This window comes from Rhyacophila brunnea, unplaced genomic scaffold (genome assembly GCF_057557595.1).
Source record: "Rhyacophila brunnea isolate RB1 unplaced genomic scaffold, BYU_Rbru_1.0 scaffold_7, whole genome shotgun sequence".
In the NCBI taxonomy this organism is placed as follows: Eukaryota; Metazoa; Arthropoda; class Insecta; order Trichoptera; family Rhyacophilidae; genus Rhyacophila; species Rhyacophila brunnea.
Genome location: NW_028233339.1, coordinates 3,161,932 through 3,189,285, shown reverse-complemented (window position 1 = coordinate 3,189,285; position 27,354 = coordinate 3,161,932). Strand labels below are relative to the sequence as shown.

Genomic DNA, 27,354 nt, shown 5'->3' with positions numbered 1-27,354 from the left:
TTGTGATTCTTCTGAGATGGTCAAATGAATGCGTAACTCGCGGAAATTAAAACTAATAATTATTACATATTATTAGCTCTTACTTCCTTAAGCCTTGAACGGTTTATATCTGTGATTGATTGCCTTAAAAGGGAATATTAAATAAATTATATTTGGAAGTATTATTATTATATAGGTTGACATTATTAAATTTTAGAATCTATAGCAGGGGTAGTCAACCTTTTTATAACTACCGCCCACTTTTGTATCTCTGATAGTAGTAAAAAAAATTAACCGCCCACCGGTTCCACAGTAATGGTGATTTATAAAGTAAGGAAGTAACTTTATTTTATAAAATTTATAAAGCAGAGTTACAGCAAGTTAAAGCATATAATAATAATTACTCAGCAATAATAATAAAGACAAGCATTTTTTTTATTATTTTGCCATAGGTTTTTATATCCACCACTATCGAATTTATGTTTACTTTCTTCATCATATTATCTAATTTCTAACAGTTTTTCTTGGAAAGTTGTATCAGCCTCTTCGATATTTGGGGTAAAAGGATTTTTCATCGAGTCATACACCTTAAAATGTTTTTAAAACCCCTACCGCCCACAATGAAAGCTGGAACACCCACTAGTGGGCCGCATAGGACCAGGTTGACTACCCCTGATCTATAGACATTTGGAAACCCGTAGCAAACACATGAATGTCAAGTGGTTTTACACAGCCATGTAAGTCCACCACGCTTTGTCATCTTGACTGGGGTTTGTAATCCCAAACATATTTTGCAATCTCGGGATTAGACTAAATTAAATTAAATTTTGATACCTTAAATAATAAATAAATTAAAGTAATGTTGCTTACCATCCGGGCATGTGATGACTGGGCAGCACTGGTCACCTCGCTTCTCCACCGTACAGTCTTGGCCGATGGGCTTCGTGAAGGGGCATACCCTCAGGTAGCACATTAGCATACGGTTGTGGCACGTGCAATTTAAGCAGGGCTCGTTCGTCATGATTCTATCGCCTTCTCCGTAGTGTTGGAAATTGTAATAGCATCCGGCTTCTGCAAAACAAAAAAATAAATAATTTAATACAAAGATATTTTACCTTCATAATCGAGAAATAATAATATTAAAATTTTAGCAGCTCTCGAAATGGACCGGAACGCAGTTCAGGTTCGTGAAATCCTCGACACGTGGAACAGTAAAAAATGGCGTCCCGGTTTCGAAATTATTATGAAAATAGCTACCTACATTAATTAACATATTTTAATAAAGTTTGATTTATCGTACACACCCTATTTAAAATACTATCTCTACAAACAATAATAAGATTTTGTGTTGTTTTGTTACAAAGTTTTTAGGCAATATTAATAATTATAATACATCTTCAATGTTCGTGAATGTGTTACTAATTGAACTAGTGATCGTACATAATAAATGATTTATAAGTAAAAAGTAGTAACGTCCCGCTGGGATAGACAAACCATGCACAATTTTAATGCGCCATATAAAGGATGGAAAAATTATAATACCATTTTTCACAGCATATTTAGAAAAAAAACTATGTTTTTTCGCGTGCAACGCTGATAAAAGATATCTGCCAAAATAGTATTGAATCTGTTCATCTAAAAGGACTCTAAGGTAGGTGGGTAGTAATAATATATAAAATATACCACAAAAAAACTAGCACACTTCAATATATTCGGAAAATTGTTGAGCACTCCGGTTCATAAACTTTTCTATTTCGAGTCCTGAATTTTAGTGTCGTTAAATAATACATACACAGCTTGTTTCCAATTTTGTAAATAATAAAGAAATTGATTTTCACTGCTCGTAGTCCAAAAACTGTGCTTAGCAATGATTGTCAAAAAATACCTATCTCTACATAATTACTTTATTTTATTAAATTATTTTCATAGGCAGTGTAATGAGCAGGTGCATGTTTCTTTTAAACCAGTAAACGCTTGACATGAATTGGGCAGTATTGTGCAACAAGGAACCAACCCTCAACAAGTCGATTTGTTAGGAAAATAATGCCACGCGTGTGATTGAACGTTACTGCCATAATATCATATCGTTGTAAGAACCAACCAACATGTATCTACATCTACAGACTGTTTCAATTACAACTACAAAAACAAAATCAATTACACAAAATGTTGATTGGTTCTTTCTTGCATAATACCGTCCAACTTTAAATGAACCCTACACACGCTGTCCATAATACACATATAATTTGATATGCTTTAAAATTTAATGTTATGACATTTATTAAGTTGAGTGTCAAACAATGCATCTATTTTACCACGTTTTTATTAGCTCGTATTCTCGTTTGTCCGGTACAGATATTTTCTTCTGCAGTACAAATTTTATCTTGTTTGTCCAAGATTTTTAACTAACTTCCCGACTAGATAGACATTTGAAACTTTTAGAATATATCAGAACACGACGACGATGCATTATTTTAATACTTTTGGCCATCTTTAAGCAGAATTCATCAGTTAATTCTGTTTTGTACGTTTCGGAAAAAAATCGTTAAAAGTAATATTTACTACTCACTATTATTGGTTGCAAAGGGGGTCCTAGCAACTAAATTATTAATATATTATACGTGCGTTACTATGGAAATCAAAATGAAATGTTAAAATGACATTTCTGTATTCTATAATATTTATTCAGTATTTCTATCAAGTACAATAAAAAGTTTTTATTAATACATAGAATTGTCAAGTTTATATGATTCAACAGAAAATTTAAAAACGTTGGAAGTATATAAAAAGTTCTTTTTATCTTGTAATTTATTTACTAATAGTCTTAAACGACATATTGCGTTAATTCGTACACTATTTCTCTCTACGAAACTAGATTATAATCAGTCTTTTTTCATTTTGGCGTTTATATTATATTGTCGACTAATCTCAACCATTTAATCGCCTACTATAATAATATTATCCCAGACGTATCAGAAAATTCGCGTTAATAATACAATGACAATCTTGCATTGTCATCTCACTCATCAGTCACTATTTCATTAGGAATATCTACATACTTATGGATTTCTGAATAAGCTCTGTAATGTTATGAGAAATGACTTTTATTTATTCAATGAAAATACATACACACATGGATATCATTTTCAAGGTACATATTACATAATAACATGGACGTTTTTTTAATACGCTTTTTGCATCGTCACGAATTGTTTCGAACATGAATATTATTCCATTTTCGATTTCAATTTTATTTATCATCATTATATAACATTTTTTCAATAGTAAGGGGTATTTTTTTTCAAACAATTGTAATGTAAACAACCACACATGGACATCCATTTAACTTTTAAAAGTGATAATATGTAAAGCGAGTTAAAATAAAACGGATAGTAGGAAAACCCTATTATTCAAAATATACTATATTAATCTCGTTTTTGATGTCTTTATGAAAATGTGTATCTTACAATTTTATTTATTTTTAAGGGCTTATAATGGCACCTACTCTCCCACGTTTATTTTGACTACCTAACAATATAAAAATAAAGTAGGTACCTATAATTTATGTATATTTTCCAATAAACAGCCAATAATTGTCAAAGCTGTATTCAGAATGTGTTTATTTTTTAAATACATAGGTGGCTATGATGATATGATGTGGCCATTTGGGCGTCAAGACAACTGGAATATTGTAAGTCGTTTGACAATGATAACATTTAGTTTTTCTCAGTTTTTCACGTACGTCACCAACGTACGGGTCTTGAGCAAATGAGCAAGCCTATATTTATATCGCCAACTATTAATTTGAGCAATAAAATAAAATTATGTATTTAATACAATTAAATTAAATTCATCAAAAAGTCTGAATGACAAATTGGTATAATTTAAGTCTAAGGCATAAAGCCCACCAAAAAAGCGTTCGGTGCGCTCACTACTGAGTAGGCCCCCTCCCACCCGCGCATTACCCTTCACCTATGTAATAAGGCCCCCAAGAAGCACAACATAATTATTATTATCAGCGTCTCTCATAACAAAGCAATAAAAATATTATATTATTTCTCGGGGCTTGTAATTACGCAATAACTACACAATGCGTTCTCTATTATTAAATAATGGCTTCTCGCCGACGACGACGGCTTCTATCGACGACGCTTCCAGAGCGTGATTTTGCTCGCCGTGTTCAATGAATGGACTACGTTGTATTTTCGTTAATTCGTCCGGCTGAAAAGCCACCAACGGTGACTCATGGGGCAGGCGGGCACAAAGCGTCGTCAAATCCAGTGTGCGCTGGCGTATTTGATTACGTTGTATTTTTGGATGATTTACACGCCACTTGTGAAATTTTGCGCGAGAGCCCCGCCCCACTCGCTCCGTTAAGTGGGTTTTACGCCTTCATATATATTTATAAAAAAAGTATTATTTAGAAATTAAATCATTATGGTATAATAATGACAACACTGACGATATTTTTTATGCGACTGCAGCGACATCCGGTTTTAGCCAAGATATAAAAAGTTCATGTTTAGTTCATCTAAAATGTCATTAGAGATTTCAATATGTACTAAATTAATGGATTTTAATTTAACAAACAGGTTTTATATTATTGAATCCACGATATCTACAAGTTAATGCAATCTTTGAGAACAAATCCTGCGATGAGTAGAGTAGGTACATAATACGTGTTTTGCGGAATATAAGTCCACTAAAACATGGCATTAGTTTACTAAAAAATATTAGAAAAATATGATTTTAATAGTTTTCCTCTGAGCCAAATAATAAAGACGTAAATCACACAGCGCGAAATTACGTGTCGACGTACTCCTTAGTATTTTGTGGTAGGTAATTGTAAAAAAATATTTGCATGGTTTGTAAGAATTAAAATATTTATAGCCGCGAAAAAAAAAACAAAATGTATAGCGCGTTTATTTTTAGCTCGAAACAAACACAGCGAGGAATCATGCTCCAAAGAATCCCGGATCTGTTGACTTCCGCATCATCTCCGTTTTTTGTCGTTATTCACCAGATTCACGACCCGTGTACACATATTTTGTACATCAAAGTGATAAGAAACTATTAATAAGAAGCTATTAACAATTAATATATGCATATTCTAATGTGTTGGTACATTACGAATGTGAATGTGCAATGTGCATGGTTCATTATCAAGTTTAGTGTCTTTAAGTAAGCAATTAATTTATTAAAAAAACACATAGTATTTATCATTCTCGTAAGTATGCACGACATACTATCAGTGGCTTTATCCAGCTGATAGGCCATCAATGGACTGAAACCGTATGCGGTTTAGAACCGTGTGCCATCCTAAGCTTATCTTTTCTGTTCTTGTAAATATATTTTCACAAACTATATTATAAGCATCTGATCGTATCCGTTTATACCATTCACTTACACTTACAAATTTAGTGAAAACATATTTTCATGAACAAAAATCATAAATTTAGTATGGCACACGGATCTAAACCGCATACGGTTTCAATCTATGGATGGCCTCTGACTTTCTTTTAGGTATGCTTACATGCTGCAATTTAGAAGAGATCTTTATTTAGCTACGTATTTTTTTAGACTTATACAAGGTATGAATGAGAACTCTGCCATTCTGGGCAGTGTTGACCCTGTACCTATGTCTCTGATAACTAACTATCTTAGAAATAGAGAGCATCAGTTGTTTATTCTCCCAAGGTGCAGAACCAACCTGCCACTGGTAAAGCCGATTGGGAGGGCGATAACTATGTTCAACCAAATTGCTTCGTGTGTTGATATATTCTACTTGCGTGAGGGTGATTTTAGGTGGATGCTATTTTATAAATTCTTAAAATAGAGGCTCCTTAGCAAACTAGGTGTATTTCTTTGAACTTCTTTATATGTATAATTGTATATTCACTGCTTTTTTATATTTATATTATGTTCTCTTTTTATATTTTCATTTTTATCGCTTTTATTACTTTTTTCTTCTTTATAATAATGTTTCATGTCATGTTGTGAACGTCTTCAACTTATAATTTGTAATGTCCACAATATAATAAAAAAAAAAAAAAATAGACATAATATTAAAAAAATATTACGAGTTTTGCTCACGCGTTGATATTTTATCAAAAATAACACCAACATGTACTCCTATGTTAGAGTTTGTGTAATATTATCAATATCATTACTGTGAGGTGAGGTTAGACACAGTACTATGTAATGTGAGAAAAGGATAACTAATGAAATTTCCAAGTTACAAAAATTGAGTAAAAAGGATAAGAATTTGGAATGGGCAATAATTGAGGAAAAGCGTAGAGCAAATAAATTATTTGTTTGTTAATATTATTTAATGTGTCATTGCTGTTTATACTCTTTTATGTTATTATTAAATAATTACAAGATAAAAAGAACTTTTTATATACTTACAACGTTTTTAAATTTTCTGTAGAATTATTATGCTCAATATGCTCAAACTTGTATAAACAAACAAACAAATATAGAATACTGTGTATTATATTGTGTGTATACATTTTGACATTTGACAACGTTTTTAAATTTTCTGTAGAATTATTATGCTCAATATGCTCAAACTTGTACAAACAAACAAACAAATATAGAATACTGTGTATTATACTGTGTGTATACATTTTGACATTTCATTTTGATTTCCATAGTAACGCACGTAGGTATATATTATTAATTTAGTTGCTAGGACCACCCCCTCAGCAACCAATAATAGTCTTACTTTTTACGGATTTTTCTGAAATAACTTTCCATACAAAAAAGAATTAACTGAAAATGAATTCAATTCTGCTTAAAGATGGCTACTAAGGAAATTTAAGTAAAGTATTAAAAGAATGCATTGGCATCGTGTTCTGATATATTCTAAAAGTTTCAAATGTCTAGCTAGTCGGGAAGTTAGTAAAAAATCGATTGCAAGATTTGTACTGGACAAACAACCACCGGACAATCAATAATACGAGCTAATAAAAACGTTGTAAAATTAACATAGATGTACTTTTTGTTATCGTTTTATAACGTCTTTATTGATACTATTTTACGAATTATTCAATGTAATAGATTGAGTGCAATTTCAATTTGTTTCAGATAAAAAGCGCAATACTTTTTTATATACTTGCAATACTAACGTAGTTAATCCAATATGGCGAATAACATTCCAAGCAAATTGGCGGTAAAAACTTTTTGCGCCAAATTTAATAATCCTTAGCTTACGTACGCCCATCATTTGAGTATATTTTTTGTGAGAAACATTAATGATTTATTAACGAATCGCGTTTCAGCCTATGTTTAAATTGAAATAAAAATTAATTACCAATAATCCTTTATAGGCGCTTAGTCGCTCACGCAGAATGAACATTAATTTGTACGTTTTTAATTAATATTATATACACAAGTCAAGTGCAAATTTCGCCATTGCGATCTGCGCACACGTTAACGGCCAACATGCTCAGCGTAGGTCAAAATGGAGCTTTTATGGTATTTTCAGAGCATAACCCTGGACATTCCTTAAAAATTGTAGACAATCTATTTATATAATTTTGAAGCCTTATTATCCTTTATATTTATTTTAAACATTTCATGACTATTTAAAATATTTTTATTAAGTACATAAAATAATATTCTTTTAAACCTCTCGATCTAATGTTTTAGAATATAGTCATATTTCAGTACGTCCGTGTGCAGTGGTGTTAAGATTTTTTAGCTTTATTAATTTTTAAACGCATTTACAAAACCATTGGTAAAATTAATGTTATATAGTGATATATTTATGATAAAAAAAATATTTTTTATAATCTTCGTGATCCCAAATATGACAAGAATTAGGCATTTTATTATTCAAAAATAGGCACGATTAACTCATTTGAAGATAATTCTAAGGACACTGATTATAAGCTATGTCTTTGACCATTCAAATGTGATAAACATCCTACGAATAATGTTTGCTTTATAATAATTATTGACCTAAGAACAATGTAGTATTTTTTTTAAATACGCCATTTCTATTGGCATTTCCCATTGGTAAACACGGTTGTTATCGGTTTACACTTTACAGGAAGCCAGCAGCAAACAAATTTTGAAAATAGCCGATATACTGGATTATTTGTTAGGTTAGGTTAGGTTTTCGTTCTTGTACATGTACCATTAAGCAGACAATGCATAATATTTTCAATATCACAATGCTAACGTGACTGGAATGTAGATTTTATATTATATTCTCATTTAAAGATTTAGGTTCGTACCTATGTAAATGCATCATGGATCAATATTTCGATACTCGATTCCACACGATGCATCGAATATCATTAGTATTTTATACAGTGACTACCCAGAAGATGTAGTGTAATATTAGGACAATATGTAGAAGACACTTATCGTCCATCATAATACACATTACGTCACTTAAATGTAGATGTATCCTAAGTGATATTTAAAATATATAACAGTGCCCGTGTAAGTAATCCAGAGTACCCAGATTTCTCAGATTTTTGCATGTATAGAAATGACTACCTATCCTATAAAATATTTTAAATATGACTGAGAATAGTTCTGCAACAAGTGACAAATTTTAATAATTTTGTGACACAACAATGTCACAATCTTTTTTCCGAATATACATGTTATGTTAGGTACCTACCTACTCTAAAAGCTCCGCCAAAGCAATATCTACTGCATCTAAAAACTATTATAAATCTCACTAGTTTATAGTATAATTTTATAATTAATATTATACTTACGATATAAGCAACGATATTAATTATGCTAAAGGTCGGCATACACTAACCGAAGGAACCGCAAAATCGCGACTTTCTTGCGGTGTCGGCTGGGCTGGAGATCAGTTAGTTAGATATATAACACAGCATATGAGAAAGAAAATAATAGTTAGAAGCTATCATTAAACTCTAAAGGTGTCCGTTATGTGGTCATTAAAATCATATTTTATAAAACATTTTTTTATCGATATAGTGAGTTTTTTATTAACTACATTTTTTTGCAAGGCGATATGGCTCTTTAAAAAGCGGCCAGGTGGGTAATAATAATTATCGATTCACAAGCGCCGGCTATTTTGTTACACAGGTAGACTCCATTTCGCCAAACGATTCAGGCGATGTGTGTACAATGTATGCATGTATGTATTAATACTATTGACCGAAGGTACTTGATGGATTTACTTGGATTACGATGGATGGACTTGATTTAAATTTTGTACTATTGAGATACTTGAGATACCATTGAGATATTTCAAATGGAATAGTACAAAGCTTAAATCCGTTACAAGTATGTATGTATATCCAGCGTTGTGTCTCTGCATGATTAAGCTACCCCAGTCTATATTATAATATTTGGGATTTTCACGATTGTTTTTATTGTAAAATATGTTTGGGATATCATCGCGTGCTTTTCCTCCTTCTTTCTTCCCTTCTCATTCCTCACTGCCTCTCTGACTCTCTGTATCTCTCTCTCTGTCTTGAGAATGACCTCTCCAATGCCCCGAAACGTCGAGGAAATAAGGAGTAAGAACACGTGGTGACAATCCAAAAATATATTACAAGTTTTAGCAATCCTTCTTTATTAAATATAAAGCACTTAAGTTAAAAGTTTTTAAGATAAGGCTTGCCCTGATCAGACTATGTGGGGGCCCAGTGAAGGTTTTAGATACGCAGAGACCCTATTGCCAATAACCGCTAGAATGTTAAAAATACTTACTGCAATCGTTTCGACAGGATTTTTGACACCTTGATTGATTCATTACAAGCCAGATTATGAAAAATTCGCATATTAAATTTTAAAAAAAATGTATTTTTAACGAGGATACCACCACGTCTGCTTCATACAAAACCGCCACTGTGGGATCATTGTTCCGTGGTTGTACTTTCTTTATTATATGCCATGTCTGTCGTTTCCTGAGTCTGGCAAATATATATTGTTTTTCAATTTGTGTTTGAGTCAGGGTATGGACCTGATAAGTTGATCAAGTGGCTGACATTCATTTCTTGTAAAAACAAAATCTCGATCGGAGATGGTCAATATAATAAATAATATTAAATGTCTGTCGCATATGGCTCAGAAAACCCTTCTAAATAGTATATCCCTTTAAAATAATTATATACTGATTCCCATGATTCTTTTTTTCTAAAGCCCAGACTACACAGGTCAATATACGACTGATACGATGAGAGTAATTAGAAAGTTGCTGTAAACTGTATGAATATTTGGTTACTTAATAATATTTCTACTAATTTCTTGCCTGACTTTTTGAAATATCAAGTCATTGTGAGATAATATGCCATGATCGGTTGAATAGTTTGTTACACTCCCAAATGGTCCCCATTTGGGGATGTCTCTGTGAATCTGGAGAAGCGCTAATTAATACCAAGCCGACAAATAGTAAGGATTGATTACGAAAATAAATAATAATAAACCGGCAACGTTGTACATGGTTTCGGCAAAATTTCATATTGGCAACGCCGCAATGGTATCGCTTCGTAAGCGGCCGTTTTTTTGGCGCGACAGAACGCTGCAAACAGCCAAATCGTAAACATATACATTTCGTCCTCCGTAAAAAAAGTATATAAAATATAGTAACCTAGTAGATATTAACGCAAATAAAACTCATTGTTTCTGACCACAATTCCGGTGTGTTATTTGTCCACCTCCAAGTCCCGAACCCAGACGAAAAATTAATACAAAAAACAATATACGTTTATTTACCACGTATTATATATTTGCATGCATATTTTGATGCCAATAGGTCACATATTATAATATTATGTCTAATTGACAGGACTGACAGGAATCCACAGGTGAAACATAGTGTAAATACAATGCGGATTCCAACATGATTATTTTCTAAGTATCTCTTTTTTATTTGGCGCAAAAAAAAAACCCTAACACTGTTCGCGGGTTGTTAAATTTAATATTGTGTATTTACAAGCGTAGTAATATTGTTTATTAATTCTAAGCACGCCACCGTGATTGTATTTACATCATCATTTATTTTAATATATTGAAAAGATTGCTAATCTCATATTGAAAATATAATTATTAATACCGCCGAAATAACACACTTCTGATTCTATAAAGTAGAAGTTAAGAGCGTAATGCAGAGTTCTCCACGTTAAGGGGGTACATGCTCAGCGTACGTCAAAATGGAGCTTTTATGCTATTTTCAAAGCATGATCCTGGACATTCCTTAAGCGTTGTAGATAATCTATTTACAACATTTTGAAGCCTTATTATCCTTTATATTTATTTTAAACATTTGATGACTGCATAAAGTATTTTTATTACATACAATAGTATTCTTTTAAACCTCTCGCTCTAATGTTTTAGAATATAGTCATATTTCAGTGCGTCCATGTGAAGTGGCGTTAAGATTTTTTATATTTATTAATTTTTAAGACCATTAGTAAAATTTATGTCTACATTATTATAGTGAAATATTTACAATAAAAAAATATATTGATAATCTCTGTGATCCCTAATTTGACAAGAATTAGGCATTTTATTATTCAAAAAATGGGCAAGATTTACACATTTAAAGATAATTTTAAAGATACTGATTATAAGCTATGTCTTTGACCATTCAAATGTGATAAACATTCTACGAATAATGTTTGCTTTATAATAATTATTGACCTAAGAATAAGGTAATATTTTTTTGAAATACGCCATTTCTATTGGCATTTCCCAGTGGCTAAGCTACAACATACTGCCGTAGCCATAAATTGACAAACGATAAATGAAGTAGGGAGTAAGATCATGTTAACGCGCGTGTTTCAGATCATGTTAAGCAGGATCATGCTTTGAAAATAGCATAAAAGCTCCATTTTGACGTACGCTGAGCATGTGGGCCGTTAAGCAGCAGTTCTAACAAGAAAAACACGTTACATGTTTTTTCTCTCTTCCACTTATGCGTTATGATAGGAAGGACTTACTAGGAATATTTAATTATTTAATAAAAACAATAGTACCTATCTGATATTTACTATAGTAATGTTACGAGTATCAAACGCAATAATGTAAACGGTTTCAAAGGTTTAAGATCAAAGAAACACATCTTATTTGCAGAACTTAAGTTTACAGCATACAGGAAGTCGAAAGTTGTATTTACTGTTAATAAAATGGGAGATAACTATGTGAAAATCATTGCTAAGAATATTAAAATAAACATATTATAACGTTATGGTGTTTGTTTATATTATTATTATAAGCGTTTCGCGCAGTTGCGCACACAGAAAACCGGCATAGGGAGGGTCCATTAAAAAATATACGTAATAACACTAATAAGTATACTTAATATTAATTTATTATTTTATTTTACGACGAGGGAGAGTTAATAATGTGATTTTTAGTTTTAATTCTTAAGTATATCCGATATATCCTAGAGATTACCTAGTTTACACAATACATATTACATGTTGATTGTTTTATTCATATTTTAGTATTTATTATGTGTTATTTATACGCATGGAAAATATGATATAACCATAATATAACCATTAGATACTTTTTAAATAAATGTGTAAAACTGTAAAAAATGTTTAATACCAGATTAGGTTATAATTACTATGGCCTCAATTCAACACTGTCCCGTCTTTTAGACATACCGTCCATACCGTATTACAATATTAAAATAAAGCATTTATTTTAATATCGCCGTAATAAGTAATATTTAATTTGTCTAAATAAGTTGAAGATATTTTGTTCTTTCCAAAGGGGGTCCAGTACCGACGACCCCACTTGGAGTACGCGCCTGGTTCGCTTATGCCTCTACATCCGAATGAAGTAAATTGACCTGTAAAATAATCATGTCGGCACTACTAAGAAAAACCTTTAGTCAATTTAATGAATGGAATGAGATTAATAATATAACACATAACCGTTAGTATTAAAGCTCTGTATGGATCATGCTGAATTTTCTGTGTCAAATAATTCAAGGCTTTGATTCGCAGTAATTAATACTTATAGGTAGGTACATAGGGAGGTCGAATAAGTATCAATACTTTGTATCAATACCAGCGCATCTATTCTATATACAAGGCTGTTATCGGCGGCTATCGATGGATATCGAGGGTAGTTTATCATATTTATGTATTGAGGCGGTTAATTGTTACAATAAGTTAACCGTCTGAACAGCACCTATCATGGCTGTGTTAACTTTTAGAGCGAGATAGGCAGTTTTGACAGTTTAGACGGCTAACTTATTGTAACAATTATAATATTGCAATATGTTAAACTACCCTCGATAGACGCCGATAGCAGCCTTGTGTATAGAATAAATGCGCTGATAATATTATTCCTCTGATTTTTTGAATGCCGATAATCCATGCATTATGATTAAGAATATAGATTAGAAGAATATATTTGAATTAGGTATTTCTAGTATGGTTTTTTTTCAACATTTTTGGTCCAGATGGAGCATATTACCTATATATATATATATAAGTATATATATATAATGTATGTATTTTTATATTCTTTTTCGTTATTCAAAAATAAATATATAATATCGGTATTGCGTGATCAATAACACAAACGGCTATACCTCAGTTGCGGCATGGTCTAAAAAGATCGTGGCTAGGCGATGCGCAGATTGTGCAAATGACGCGTGCCGAATGAAATATAATTTGTCATATAAATCCAACATGCGTCAATTTAATGTTCTGTTTATTTTTCTATTAGTAAGAATAATGATATATTCATTGACATGTTTTCTTTTTCAAGTAAGTGGGTAACGTTTTTTAGTCATCTTTATACGATTTAAGAATCAATACCCCCGTCGCCATCACGAAACAAATTGACGTGTTCACAGCTCGACGTTCGCTCTCCGATTGCCAGCGAGTCCAAAATTTCGTCGCACCTATAGTTGAAAATTATTTGCCGTTTCACTGAAGTACCGTGTTAATGCATAACGAAAACTACCTACCGTAATATGGGATAAGATTAGAGTATTAAACCGAAACTGTTTATAATTAATATTTTTAAACCTAATTTATTTTTTAATCCACATATTTTGTTAAATAAATATCCCGCATGACTATATAAATTTTATATTATATCACTATTACTGTTTAAAAAAAACACTGCATTTTTAATACCTTTTCAAAATGTAGTACTTATCGGTTCTTGCAAGTATCGATACCTTCCCAAGTTATACAGAATTCTTAGATATTTAAATGGTGTCCTAGACTACCAGTTATACTAAATATTAACCAAACAATAAATGCTTCATTTAAATTTAAACTTAAACAATAAGTAACAGTTAGAAAAAAGTATAAGTTGTGTCGTTACTGAGAAAAGTATGATAATTTGCATACAGGAAACAATAGAATACATTTATTAAGTACCTACGAAAGAAAGTTATGCCATATTTAAATTGCAGAGTGTATCAATGTACTTCTCCATATACATTTAACTTACAGTTATCGCACTCTGTATTCTCCCCATGGGAAATATGTGGAGTGAATACGAACACTAACACGTTTCATGACATCTTAATTAATGTTATTAATAATGCACCTTGGGTATAAAACAGGTGTATCATTATGACGTCTATATTGTTATAGAATATAATACTGAAATGTCTGATTAAATAGTTTATATTATGATATGCCTGCAAACGAGCAGCTCTAGACTATAATATTAGATCTGAAAAAAAAATAGTATTTAAAATATATAATAATATGTTAAGTAGATATTAATTTCTTGCGTTTATAATAACGAAGGGTAGATAATTAATTAATGACGTTGTATAAATATTTACTTTTTAATAATCGAAGGTAATCAAGCCTGTGGAGATCAACACTTAAAGCTATATACCTCAGTTGAGGCATGGTCTAAAAAGATCGTGGCTAGGCGATGCGCAGATTGCGGGTCGCGGGTGCAAATGACGCATGCCGAACGAAATATAATTTACCATATAAATGCAACATGCGTCCATTTAATGTTCTATTAGTAACAATAATAATATATTAATTGACATGTTTTCTTTTTAAAGTAAATGGGTAACGTTTTTAGTCACCTTTACACGATTTAAAAATTAATACCCCCGTCGCTATCACGAAACAAATTGACGTATTCACACCTCGACGTTCGCTCTCAGAGTGCCAGCGAGTCCAAAATTTCGTCGCGCCTATTGTTGAAAATTATTTGCAATTTCACTGAAGTATCGCCTTAATAAATATATGACGCCCACGATAGCTGCGTCGTGGGTCCCAGGTTCGAATCCTGAGTCTGGCAATTAGGTACACACATTGTTTTTCAATTTGTGTATGAGTCAGAGTATGTACATAATAGGTTGAGCAAGTGGCTAATTCAAAACTTCCACTCAGTGGAGGCCCAAATGGTCTTATTAGGATCGGACATGGTAAAAAAAAATATATGACACCACTGGAAGAGTACCCCAATAACACTGAGAGTGTTTTGGAATTTAAATGAAATTATTTCGTTCCATAATGAATTTGTATTAATTTTTTCTCTTTTTTTAAAATCAGCATTCGATTGTTTTATTTGTCGTATAAACTCGTACTTCATTCATTTCACATAATGTGTGACTATATTATTCATACAAGTGGATCCAATAATCTATTATGAAAAAAGTTTCCCAAAATATCATTTAATTATTGAAAAAATGGTGATAATAATTCTACGACTGCAATTTTTTTTAAAGAGAGAAGTTAAATGTTTTAATTATTCCAGCAAAAATATCAATTTAACATTTATAATAATATATTGACCAAAGACCATAGATAATATTCAAATATGTTTTTTGTACAGGTAATGTAACAAAATAAGCTAATCACCGCGTAGAAAAATAAAGATAAGTCGACGAGTAAAAACGTGGCTCGCGAAGGCCGAATAGAATCATCAACTCACAAAAAACGTGAACAAGGTCTCTTATATAATTATTTTATCAACCAAATAACGTTTTGTCGACGATTTGTTGAATTCCACGAGGCTTCTTCAGTAGGGGCAAAGACAATCAATCTTTGTTACTTATCAAACCAGTGGTTACGTTCGCGATTTATACTTTTTAACCATGTACTGCGCGCTTAATTTGATTTTTTAATGTACAAAAAAACGAATTAATTAATAAATAATATTTCAGTTGGCACATCACTATTATAGGTCGACATAAATATTTTAATTGAGTAATTAATAATTTGATTTGTTTTTATAGCACGAATTTCTTATTAGCATTGATTTCTGCTGAGTTATATCTCGTCATCTATTTATTAAATTCTTCCCATTTAACTTGGAAAAGCTTCGGAAATATACATATTAAAAAAACCGTAAATAAAATATTAGACCGAGTTATTGTAGACTGTAGAGTGCTCTAGTCATTTAGTACCTACGATTTTCGAGTGTTTCAAATACCCGCAAAGAGATGGCTACTATCGTTATAATTGATACAACGTAATAATAATAATATTTATTATCTTATGTGTAACTATATAATAATTTAAGTAAGTAACTACATATAAGTATGTAAATTACTGTTTATATCGTAGTTGCAATCAAAAGGCTGTTATTAAATTATTCCACATGTTTTTATAAGGTTTTATTTAGTTAAAAAAAATATTAAAAAGAAAATTATTGTCGTAAATGCATGATTTGGTATAATTTTGAGTAAAATGCGTTCTTATTTCCTACATTAATCTATATTTCTTATAATCAAAAAAAAATATTTAACTATAAATCATTCAAATTCTGTGGAAAAAAAACTCAATAAACGTTTATTTAATAAAACGGAATTACTAGTTTATATCTGAATCGAAACATATACTTACATTTTTATGCGTTCAAGTTCACATGGATCAATCAAAGTACTAGGTACATTAAAAAAATGTAAACACATAATATCTCAGATACCTAATCTCCAAAATTTTGTATATATTAGAACAGTCATAGAAAAAATCTTGGACCGAGTCTGAGTATTGTAACAATAAAATTGGTTTTGTGTTTCGAAATTCCAATATAAGATGTCTCTAGTAACCAAACTAAAAATAACTACAGACGTTATCGTTGATGTACAATACGTACATATATAATTCATTATTTTGTGTACAAGCCACGATGCATCTTATCTTATAAATATTAATTAAACCATTAAGATGTGTATTATAAAATACCACTAGAATATTCTGCTCAGGTGAGTTTACCTGCTCAACAATGTACGAAGTATAAACGCAACAGCGTACTTAACTGCATTTATGCCCCATTTTCAAGGAGACGGTACTATCACCGCACCGCGAAACCCCAATTCTATAACAATATGGCCGTTATTTGGTCTTCAAAGTATAACATTACTATTATTATATCTATATCTAAGAGCCAGTGTATCTTAAATCCAAAAATAATAGTTTTGGAAAAAACTCCTTTGAAGATGTTTCATGCCCTAACCCTCACACTATACGGTTTTAACTGTATGGAAAAAATCGAACGGTAAAAATCCGAATCAGCAACAAGTTCACGATGTTTTCACACTATACGGTTTATGCACGGTTTTTATCCGTCATAAGCTCAGTTTATGGTTGAGTGTTGTGCTGTGCCGTATGATTTAAAACTGTCTAATGTGAAAGCGTGCATTTGGTCACGAATACTACGAGTCATCGGTGGCCGTCTGGGCGCCGTGAATACAGTGGAAATAGACGGCTACTCTACGGCGCTATTTCGGTTTTTAACCGTCGCCGTGTAATGTGAAAAGGACCATGCTTTTCTTCACGCCACTAAAAGAATGTCGCCGTTCGATTTTTTGCCGTACGGTCAAAACCGTATAATATGAAAGAAGCGTTATTATTCGTGTACGTAATACATTTTTAATTAGACGATTTTATCGAAAGATTTCTTTAATAATGATTGCTTATAAATAATACACGTATTGAATTAATAATACTTTACTTTACAATCTAAAAAATTGCGTTGTTGATTTTGGATGTAGTAAGAATACGAGTTATAAATGTTAAGTAACTATGTATCTACATAAGCTTTTTTAAATGTGCGAGTACGAGTTTGTTTATTAATAATATACCCTTTCAAACAACTCAGTGGTGATCTCTCATAAGAACATGACTCTATATGTTTTTTCTTGGCTAGCAGGTGTCATTCATAACTCATTTTTTTTGATATCTTACTCGATCTGTAAGTCTCGAGACGTGCAAAGGGGATTATCCACTGAGCTATAATAAATTCTAGACTGAATACAATAACAATAATATTTCTGAAGTGAACGCAAAAATCGCTTGTACGATGATGTTTCTTGAACGTACTTATGTTAATCATCATACATATTCACTTGTTATCAATTATTATCACTAACAGCGTTGTCAACTTAGCTTTTCTTGTCAGATCTAGCATTATTCGATAGGCATCTAGCTTACAATAAATGCAACTAGCTTATGGCGTTTTTTGATGCCTTCATCACCTATGTACTGAAAATTCGCTAGATATTTAGTTTATTTATTTTCTTGCACATCAAATAGCTAACCATCGGAAAGGTATTTAATAAAGGTAGGTCAGTACTTGAGAAATAAAACAACATAATGAAATAATAGGAGCATTCAAGAAGTAATAGTGATATAATGATATCAGATATTATAATTTAAAGTGTGCTAATGTGGCATCGGATTGACGATTATCGGGGATTCCACTCTCTGGTATTACTTACCTAATTATTAATTATCGAGGGTTGTTAGATTAATTAATTATCTTTTGTCAATTTTGAAATGATTTTCTAGGAAAATTTGGTGTGATTTTTATCCGTATACCGATTTTTTTTTTATTTTTGCACTTAGATTAGATAGCTTAAAAATAGTGCACTAAGATTAGCTTGCACTTAGATTAGATTACTTTAGATTAGATTAGATTTTGCACTTAGATTAGATAGCTTAATAATTGATAGCTAAAAAAGTGGTATTTTTTACAAAATCTACAGTTTTTCCTGCCAAATAGCTTGTTTTAGTACCCCGTCTAGCATGTTTTTATCAAAAACAGTAGGCAACACTGATAAATATACATGCTAAGTAATTAATACCAGTATAAAACATAATTTTAAATAATAAAAAAAATAATATTGTATTCTTACCTCCATCATATGTATCCATATCTGTCGTTTCACTCAAAGGAGCTGTAACAAAAAAAATACACCATTAATTACATATTACAGAAATTAAAACATACATTCTATTAATATTAGCAATATGAACGAACAATTCACAATTTTCGTTCTCAGAATAAACTTTAATTAGTATTTTTTACAAAGATTAGTTGTCATTCATTTGTTAAATCATGGTTTGTATTAAAACACGTAATATGTATAGTAAAAATGTCTATTTGATATTCTGGAATCATTTTTACTCCAAACGAATAGTGAAGTTTAATAAATGTGTCGCAAGATTTCAAAATCAGCCAAGTCCATAATAGATGAATAGGAGAAATACAGCTTTTTGTTTTCTCAAATACACAGTCACAAGGGTGAAAGTTTTTATCATTTCGAGTATAGAATATTTAAAATTAATAAATTCCACATTTTGATAATGCAGAAATGTTAGGAAGCAGTAGTTCTTCAGCAATTCACAAAAAAGTCGAAAATACCTAAAAGTGGACTTGGCTGATTTTGAAATGTAGCGACACAAATATGATTAATTCATCTGTGTACTTTAAATTGTATTTTGACTGATGTAAACGATAGTGAGGGGGTGAAGTGGCACAGTGAAAACTACTGTAATATTTATTCTGCTTAGTATGTTTTGATTTAATTTGGGCTTTGAGGTCAGCCCACACACCGCAACATTGGCATATTATCAGGATACTACATTATTGTGGCAACTTATGGATTATCCTGTGCAGTAACTGTCATCTAATAGTCCTATCTTCAAAATTGCAAAACATGAATCAATTTCGTTAAGAGGTGTTAAAATTGTTATAGCATGTGCGTGTTTACATCGCTACAGTGGTTAAATAAATAAGTACATACATTATTTTGTTAAACATACGCATTCTTACATAACTGTATACAAACTTATCAGATTACTGTGGGAAAACAAAATAATTGTGAATCTCGACAATCACACAATACATGACATTGTTAATTCGTAAAACGTATCATCTGTAAACCGTTAGACCGTACGTACGTAGGTATTACACAATCGCATGATGGTACTAGGTTACGGTTACAGATGGTTGTTAAAATTATTAAAATTGCATTGTCAAAAGAAAAAACATACCACAATCAGTGCATACTATTTTTCCCTACATGCATCGTGTTAATGCATCACCGTAGAGATGCTACGTACGAGTATTATGATGGTGACCGTTGGCTAAAATCAAAACCGTACTTGGAGTTTTCGGCGCTTCAGACTTGCTTCTGTGGGTCTATCGGTATTTTATCATATTTATGTATTGATCGGTTAATTGTTACAATAAGTAGTTAACCGTCTAAAATGTCAAAAAGTGGTATGTTTTAACAGCCCCTCTCTTAGCTGTGTTAACTTTTAGAGAAAGATAGACAGTTTTGACAGTTTATACGGCTAACTTATTGTAAGAATTAGTTCACCTCAATACATACATATGGAGTACATTATAAAGTTTTTTAAAAGCAATTATAATATTATTATTACTAAATCATTTACATTTATTCAAATATTATGTAGTTTACGTGAACAAAAATAAGAAAAAAGGCAATATTTTTAGAGTATAGTTAAGGGATCGATTCAAAAATTCAAAATAAAAAATAAAGTAGCCAGACAGAACTCCGGAGAAAAAAAAACACATTGACAACACTGCATCATGCATGTACCAATCGCGGCATACACACATATGAAGCTTTTAAACTGAACATATGAATACCATTGGACACGATACATTCAAACAGTAATTAATATTGCAGATTCGTATGAGATTGGGATTGCTGGGAAAATCACCGTCGCTGGCCGTTGATTGTATGAGTGGGGCGGAGTCATGTCCTGTCGGTGTGAATAGAGATGGGATAAAAAATAGGGATAGGTGAACGAGATTCTAAAAAAAATAATTAAATAATAATATTGATTTACTATTTATACGTCTATATAGTATACAATGAATTTAGGTAGGTAACTACGATTAATTTATACAGTATAGTGATTTGTTTGTAATATATAATAGCGCATTCACTCAATCTACGCCCCAAGTATTTCCCTATGTTGCCTAAAATAGCACTACGGCTCTGGCTATAATATGCAGGACAATGAATGAAGGATTTTGCTTTTGTAAACATTATAATGCTGAAAGTCGGCTTACTTTAATATCATTTTTTGGTGTTGCGTGGTTCGCGAATCGCGTCGCGGGCGGGAATGTAAAAGGTTATCAAACTGAATTCCTACATCGAAATTTTGATAGATTCTGATCATATTTTTAAATTAATTAAAATCTTTATATTACGTAGATAGAGGAAATCCTTGTCATACAGATGAATAAAATTACGAAAATTAATTTCTTTGATGTACAGTTATGCAATTAATGCGCCTAACTTGTGAGTTTCGTGTCATGAGAATTGGCTCATGCAAATAAAAGTACCATCGAATATATTGACTAAAATAACGGTCAATACCAGCAACGAATCAAAACAAACACACACCATTGATATAATATATGTATATTATAATATATCGCATCTCTAGTTTTAGAAAAGTCTACTCAGTTGATTAACATAAATAAATGGGAGTCACTATAAACACGTGGCGAAGGGTGGAGGTAGGCTGTTAAGATTAGCATAAATAGCGTACAGTATACTTTGACATTCATACGTATTTGTTTTCATTGAGATAAGACTACAATTTACAGATGGTGTTGGTTAGTTTTTAAATTTCAATTAAACCCTGCGAAAAGAAAGCGTAAAAAAATAAAATGCCATAAGTACATAAATCTATTATGGTTTCGTTTAGGCAGGGCTTAATAAATTTAAAAAAAATGAACCAACAATGTGTAATATGTATTCATAATCCAACGAAAACAAATAAGTACGAATGAAAAAGTGTGCACAATTTTGTCGTATCGCCCAAAATATACCAAAATTATTAAAGTTTGGTTTAGGCAGTGTTTTATTGATTTTTTAAAACTAACCGATGTCATCTGTAAATTGTAGTTTTAGTTCAATAAAACAAACACATATGACTAATAAAGTTTAATGCGCACTGTTTATGGTGGATCTTAACAGTCCACCTTCATCCTTCGCTACTGCTATAAACAGAGAACACTGAAAAACCTACATATAAAGTGTAACTTCCATTAGTTGAAATACGTTATGGGTAAAATTAACTGCATTATTAATCATGTATACATAGTCATATCGTAGTCCTATACACAACTATAAGGAAGCGACCAAGTGAAAGAGCTGACTGGGGGCACCATTCGTTCTGCCCTGCGAGAAGCGGAAGATCGAGAAGGATGTTAAGTCTTGGTTGCTCAAAGGATGGAAAAATTAGGAAGTGGTCACGATCCTTAGCCATGAGTGTACGACCAAGGAGATATAAAACTGAAAACACTGAAAAACCTACCTACAAAGGGGTAAAATTAACTGCATTACATATTAATCTTATACACATACATAGTTATATCATAGTCTTATACAAAACTATAAGGAAGTGTGAGAAAATTGATGATCACATTAATATAAAATAGTTGAACATTTTATGATAATTTCTGATATTAGAATAGAAATTCTGAAGATTATTTTTAATGTGATAAATAAAGAAATTATCTTGATTCTCTGAATTAAATAATAAAATAAATATAAATTGATAAAAATCTTCAAAAAAAATATTTTCATTGTATAGTTAAAAAGTCGATAAATCAACAAAAGACACTGCGACTTTTCCCACTATCGTAAAACATTTGAACAGACGGTCAGCGACATCTTTTACTGGGCTGTGATTTTACGATGTCAGGAAGTCATTCGTTAAATAAATAAATAAAAATAATAATCATCATTATATTTATTATTTTATCTACCTGATTATTATTATTCTTTATTTGTATAGCGCGAAAAGCAGTGAACGGTAAAAAAATCGCGAGATCTTTGACACTTGTCTTGTGCTGTAATAAATTATTTTTGGAGTTTCTCAAAATATTGAGACACGACATACAAATATTCTGTTTTGTAAATGAAGCAATGTTTAACGTAAATGTACCGTAGTTATATAAATAATAATTATTATAAAATGTCGAATCTAAATAGGTACCTGTGAGAATGAATTATTTAATAAATAAAAAATAAAAAAGCCTTTTTATTTCTTACAGATAAAAAGTAAATGACAGTGAATTGACTATATTTAATGTATATGTATAACTTATAATTATATATGTTATGTATATATATCTATCTACCTATGATTTTTTATATTTTTTCTAAGTATATTTTTATATTTTTGTTTAATACATATTATATATATTTAGATTTTTATTTTGTATATAATACTGATAAATAATTTTTATATATTAAACAGTGCTATGTAACGTTTATATAGTATATATTTTTGTATTTGTAACTTAAATAAATTTAGGTTTGTTTGTTTGTTAGGTTTGTAAGAACCCCTCTTCGGGTGAAGGCCTCCTCCAAAGAAAGAAATCCCACTGGACTCTGGAATATATGCAAGGTTTGTTATATTGCGTGGTTGTAGTTTCCTTTGGAGGGTTATGGTCGTGATCTTCCTCGGTGACCAGCCGTATTGGAAGATTTAATAATACATAATATATGCCAAGAAAAACTCATCCTATTACAAGAATCATTTATAATTTATTATGTTATGAAATGGTAGAGAAGTTGCTTGTTTATTATAAGCGGAAAAACGTAATAATAAAAAAAACTAATTTATACAGTTTAGATAATATGCAATAATGCGGCTCGCCATGGAATTATTATACATATTAATGTCAATAATTGAAAATATAAAAATATAATATTAATTATTTCCATATTTTATCAGCATTACGTAGCTAGCTCATCAGCTGATTTTCTTCTGCGACCTTGCAGATAAATATTTGTTTTAATGTGCACATATTCGAATGAAATCGTTCATTGCCAAGGCAATCAAGATAATATTATATTATTATGTAAAAAAAAAAGATTAATATGGATTTATTTTATATATTGTAACGAGCATGAGAAATTGCAAACTTAAAGCGTTTGCAATTATAAATAAAATTATGTTTTAAAACAATATTAACATGGTAATTTGAATTAAAAATAGTACATGGAAACACACTGTGTAAAAACTTATAAAACAACGTCTACCATAACACAGTTATTGCCCTCTAAATTGGCACTAGAAATAATGGCAATGTTTATAAAACACACTTTTGTGCAAACTCTACGCAAATATTAATGAACACATTGGCAGTGTAAGGTTATTAAAATGTAAATTTTAAAGTACCTAACTTAAGGGTTAAAAATATTGAAACTATATAATTCTTCAGTTCGGCTATTGTAAAAGACACATTGTTTTTGACATGGCGTAGTTCTTTTTATATTAATTTGAAGATGCGTAGCATAAAAGGTTTTATGCGTCAAACCTTTTATCTTTGCACAATAATGAAACAATATTACTTAAATAGTAATAATTAAACTATCAATAATAACAAGAAACCAGAAACTTAGAGTAGCACAACGTGGTATGGAGAGGTGCATGCTGGGCATAACGCGAAAGGACAAGAAGAGGAATGAGTGAATAAGGAAGCAGACAAGGGTTTGCGATGTAATAGAGTTTATTAAAAGCCTTAAATGGAGATGGGCTGGAAGAAGAAGAGACATTGGAAAAATCTAGTCATCCAGTGGTATCTAAGAAGTATAAAACGTCCGCAAGGTAGACCTAGAGGCCGCTGGATCGATGCAGAAGTACGTGGCAACACAATGCACAGGACCGAGAGATGTGGAAGCAGCTTGAAGAGGCCTTCATCCAGCAGTGGATAGATTCAGGCTAATGATGATGATGATGATAAGACCATTGTAATGATTTGAACAATGTTTTTCTTAATTCTGCAATTTTGGAGTTATTGATAGTTGACATCACTGTCATGGACTTCGTCCATTCCTCACAAGGTTTATTAATAATTTTCTGTGCTTCATAAATATCTCTCTGATGTTGGGTTTATAACCGTTAATACTGTAGTATCTCAAAAAATGTAGAATGATCAAACAAATATAATTATAAAACTTTTCAATTATACGAGTACGTCACGTGATATTATTTAACCCTACACTGCATAGTGATGCCATTTGGCATCATGATATTTTAATGAAAATATTACTAACCCCATCTACGAATTCGTTTTTGAAATATTTTACTATGTTTCATTAGTAAATATACTAAGCAATTAGTAGTACAGTTAATTAGCAGATGTCTCCAAATTATTACAAAACTTCAAATAAACTCTGACGGAAGTGAAAACGGTTAAACCTGAAATTCACCTGTTTCAAATATGCTTTTTAGCCAAAAAAAGTCCATTCAAGAACATAAAAAAAATATTTCGTGATACACTCAGGTATGTACTTTATGATTATATTATCATTTTAATGCTGAATATCAAATAATATAGAAATAATTCGAAAAATGTTTGTGATGCCATTTGGCATCATCATGCATTAACGTACTGCTTTTTGCGTGTACTTCAGTAATGATTTGGTTCTCAATTTCTAATTTCTTTACCAGAATGAATTTCAGAAAACGAGCATTGAATGACAAGGAGAAGACAAAATAAAAACTGTTTGAAAAATTTTCATATCTTTAAAAAATAAAAAAAAATATACTTCACCTTATTGCATGCAGATGCCATTTGGCATCATATTGTTTATTTGAATAAAAAAATACAAAAAGTTAATATTTTTTTTTTTTTAATATTTTTCCCATGGTTTTTATCATAATTCACAACACATATATTTTTTTTGTTAAAAAAGAAAATGTCATGCAGTGTAGGGTTAAAACTTATTCGTTTTAAAGCTGTGATGAACAGTGAATAATAACACTTTTTAAGATATGTGGATAATTAGATTTTCCTTACTGATTGTTGTATAGTTATCCGTTCGGCCACTTTAGCGTATCAACGAAAGAATTTTGATTAAAATAATCTGACGCGAAATATGTTGTAATTTATTACTTAAGTGGGTTGTGATAGATTATCAGTGACCGAATACATAACACCTTTCTTAGTTTTCTAATAAGACATAAGAGTAAAAAAAAACTTCATCTAGCTCTAGCATCTGTTGGTAAAACGGGAAATTGCTTTGCGATGTTTATTACCATCACTGTCAACTTACTTTAGAAGAATGTACTAATTCCCAGAATTGTTAGCGAGAAGAATAAAGTAATAACCATTGATGTTAGTGTTAATTTGATTAATAATTCAAGTTAGTTAATTTTTCAGACAGTTTTCTTTGTACCTTCAAAAACAGTATAAATAGAAAAACAATTATTAAGTAACAGAGACGATTAACAATAATTAATGTTTGTCCACGTGTACACGTTCATTTTTAATAACACACAATACCAGTTTACAGTTATATTGAAATAATCTTAAATTTATTTTTACAGGATTTATGTGCGAACGACGATGTACCTCTCCGCAGTGAAAGTAGGTTCCCGAGAATTGATTAGTAAGATAATTTAAAAAAAAAAACTGTCTAACATGTAGAATACTAGCACAGGGATGCAGGGAACTCAGAAATAATGGAAATTAAAATACCTAATGGGTGTGGAGTAGCAGGCAACCGGTCTCAAGTGTGGAAGAATATTGGATAAACTTAAATACGTGTCAATAATACGCTTGTATTTCGACACGACAACTGCTCTCGGTTTCTGTACTGACGCTCATTCAATATTGGTGTATTTTAAGGTTGCAACACACGCTATTGCACGTCTATAATGTGTATTTCATTTTCGTAGGATACTCACACATTCAAAACCCTGCATCAAAATGTAGTGTATAGAGCCTCAATTACATTGAGCTTCTTTACGAGCTGTTTGTTGGCGAATTTATAATCTGCCTGTAAAGTTGCCCAGTGTAATCATCGAACATGTTAGCTTGTTCGATGATTACACTGGGCGATTTTACAGGCAGATTATAAATTCGCCAACACACAGCTCGTAAAGAAGCTCAATGTAATTGAGGCTTTAGGGTATAGCCAATAAAGCGAGATATTACTATTTAAACAGTGATCATATTTTCTCTTATATATTGTATAATAATCACATTATTCTAATCCGTTATTGTATGGGTATTTTAAATTAAGTAAGTGGTAATCGTTTTTCACTAATTGGATGATAATATATAAAGTAGGTACATTAATATTTTGATCAAATTTTCCACATAATTTAATTGTGATTTATCTTAGGTTGTTCAATT

At 31.1% G+C, this 27,354-nt stretch overlaps 1 protein-coding gene across 1 annotated transcript in view; it reads right to left on the bottom strand.

The window, feature by feature from the left end:
- The window catches only part of tnc (tenectin), a 183,402-nt gene that overhangs the window by 14,484 nt on the left and 141,564 nt on the right, over positions 1-27,354 (bottom strand). The window contains exons 3-4 of the mRNA XM_085957631.1: positions 19,067-19,108; positions 850-1,050 (exon numbers count right to left, since the gene is read on the bottom strand). Of these exons, the coding sequence (XP_085813757.1) occupies positions 850-1,050; positions 19,067-19,108 (243 nt within the window). The remainder of the gene's footprint in view (positions 1-849; positions 1,051-19,066; positions 19,109-27,354) is intronic.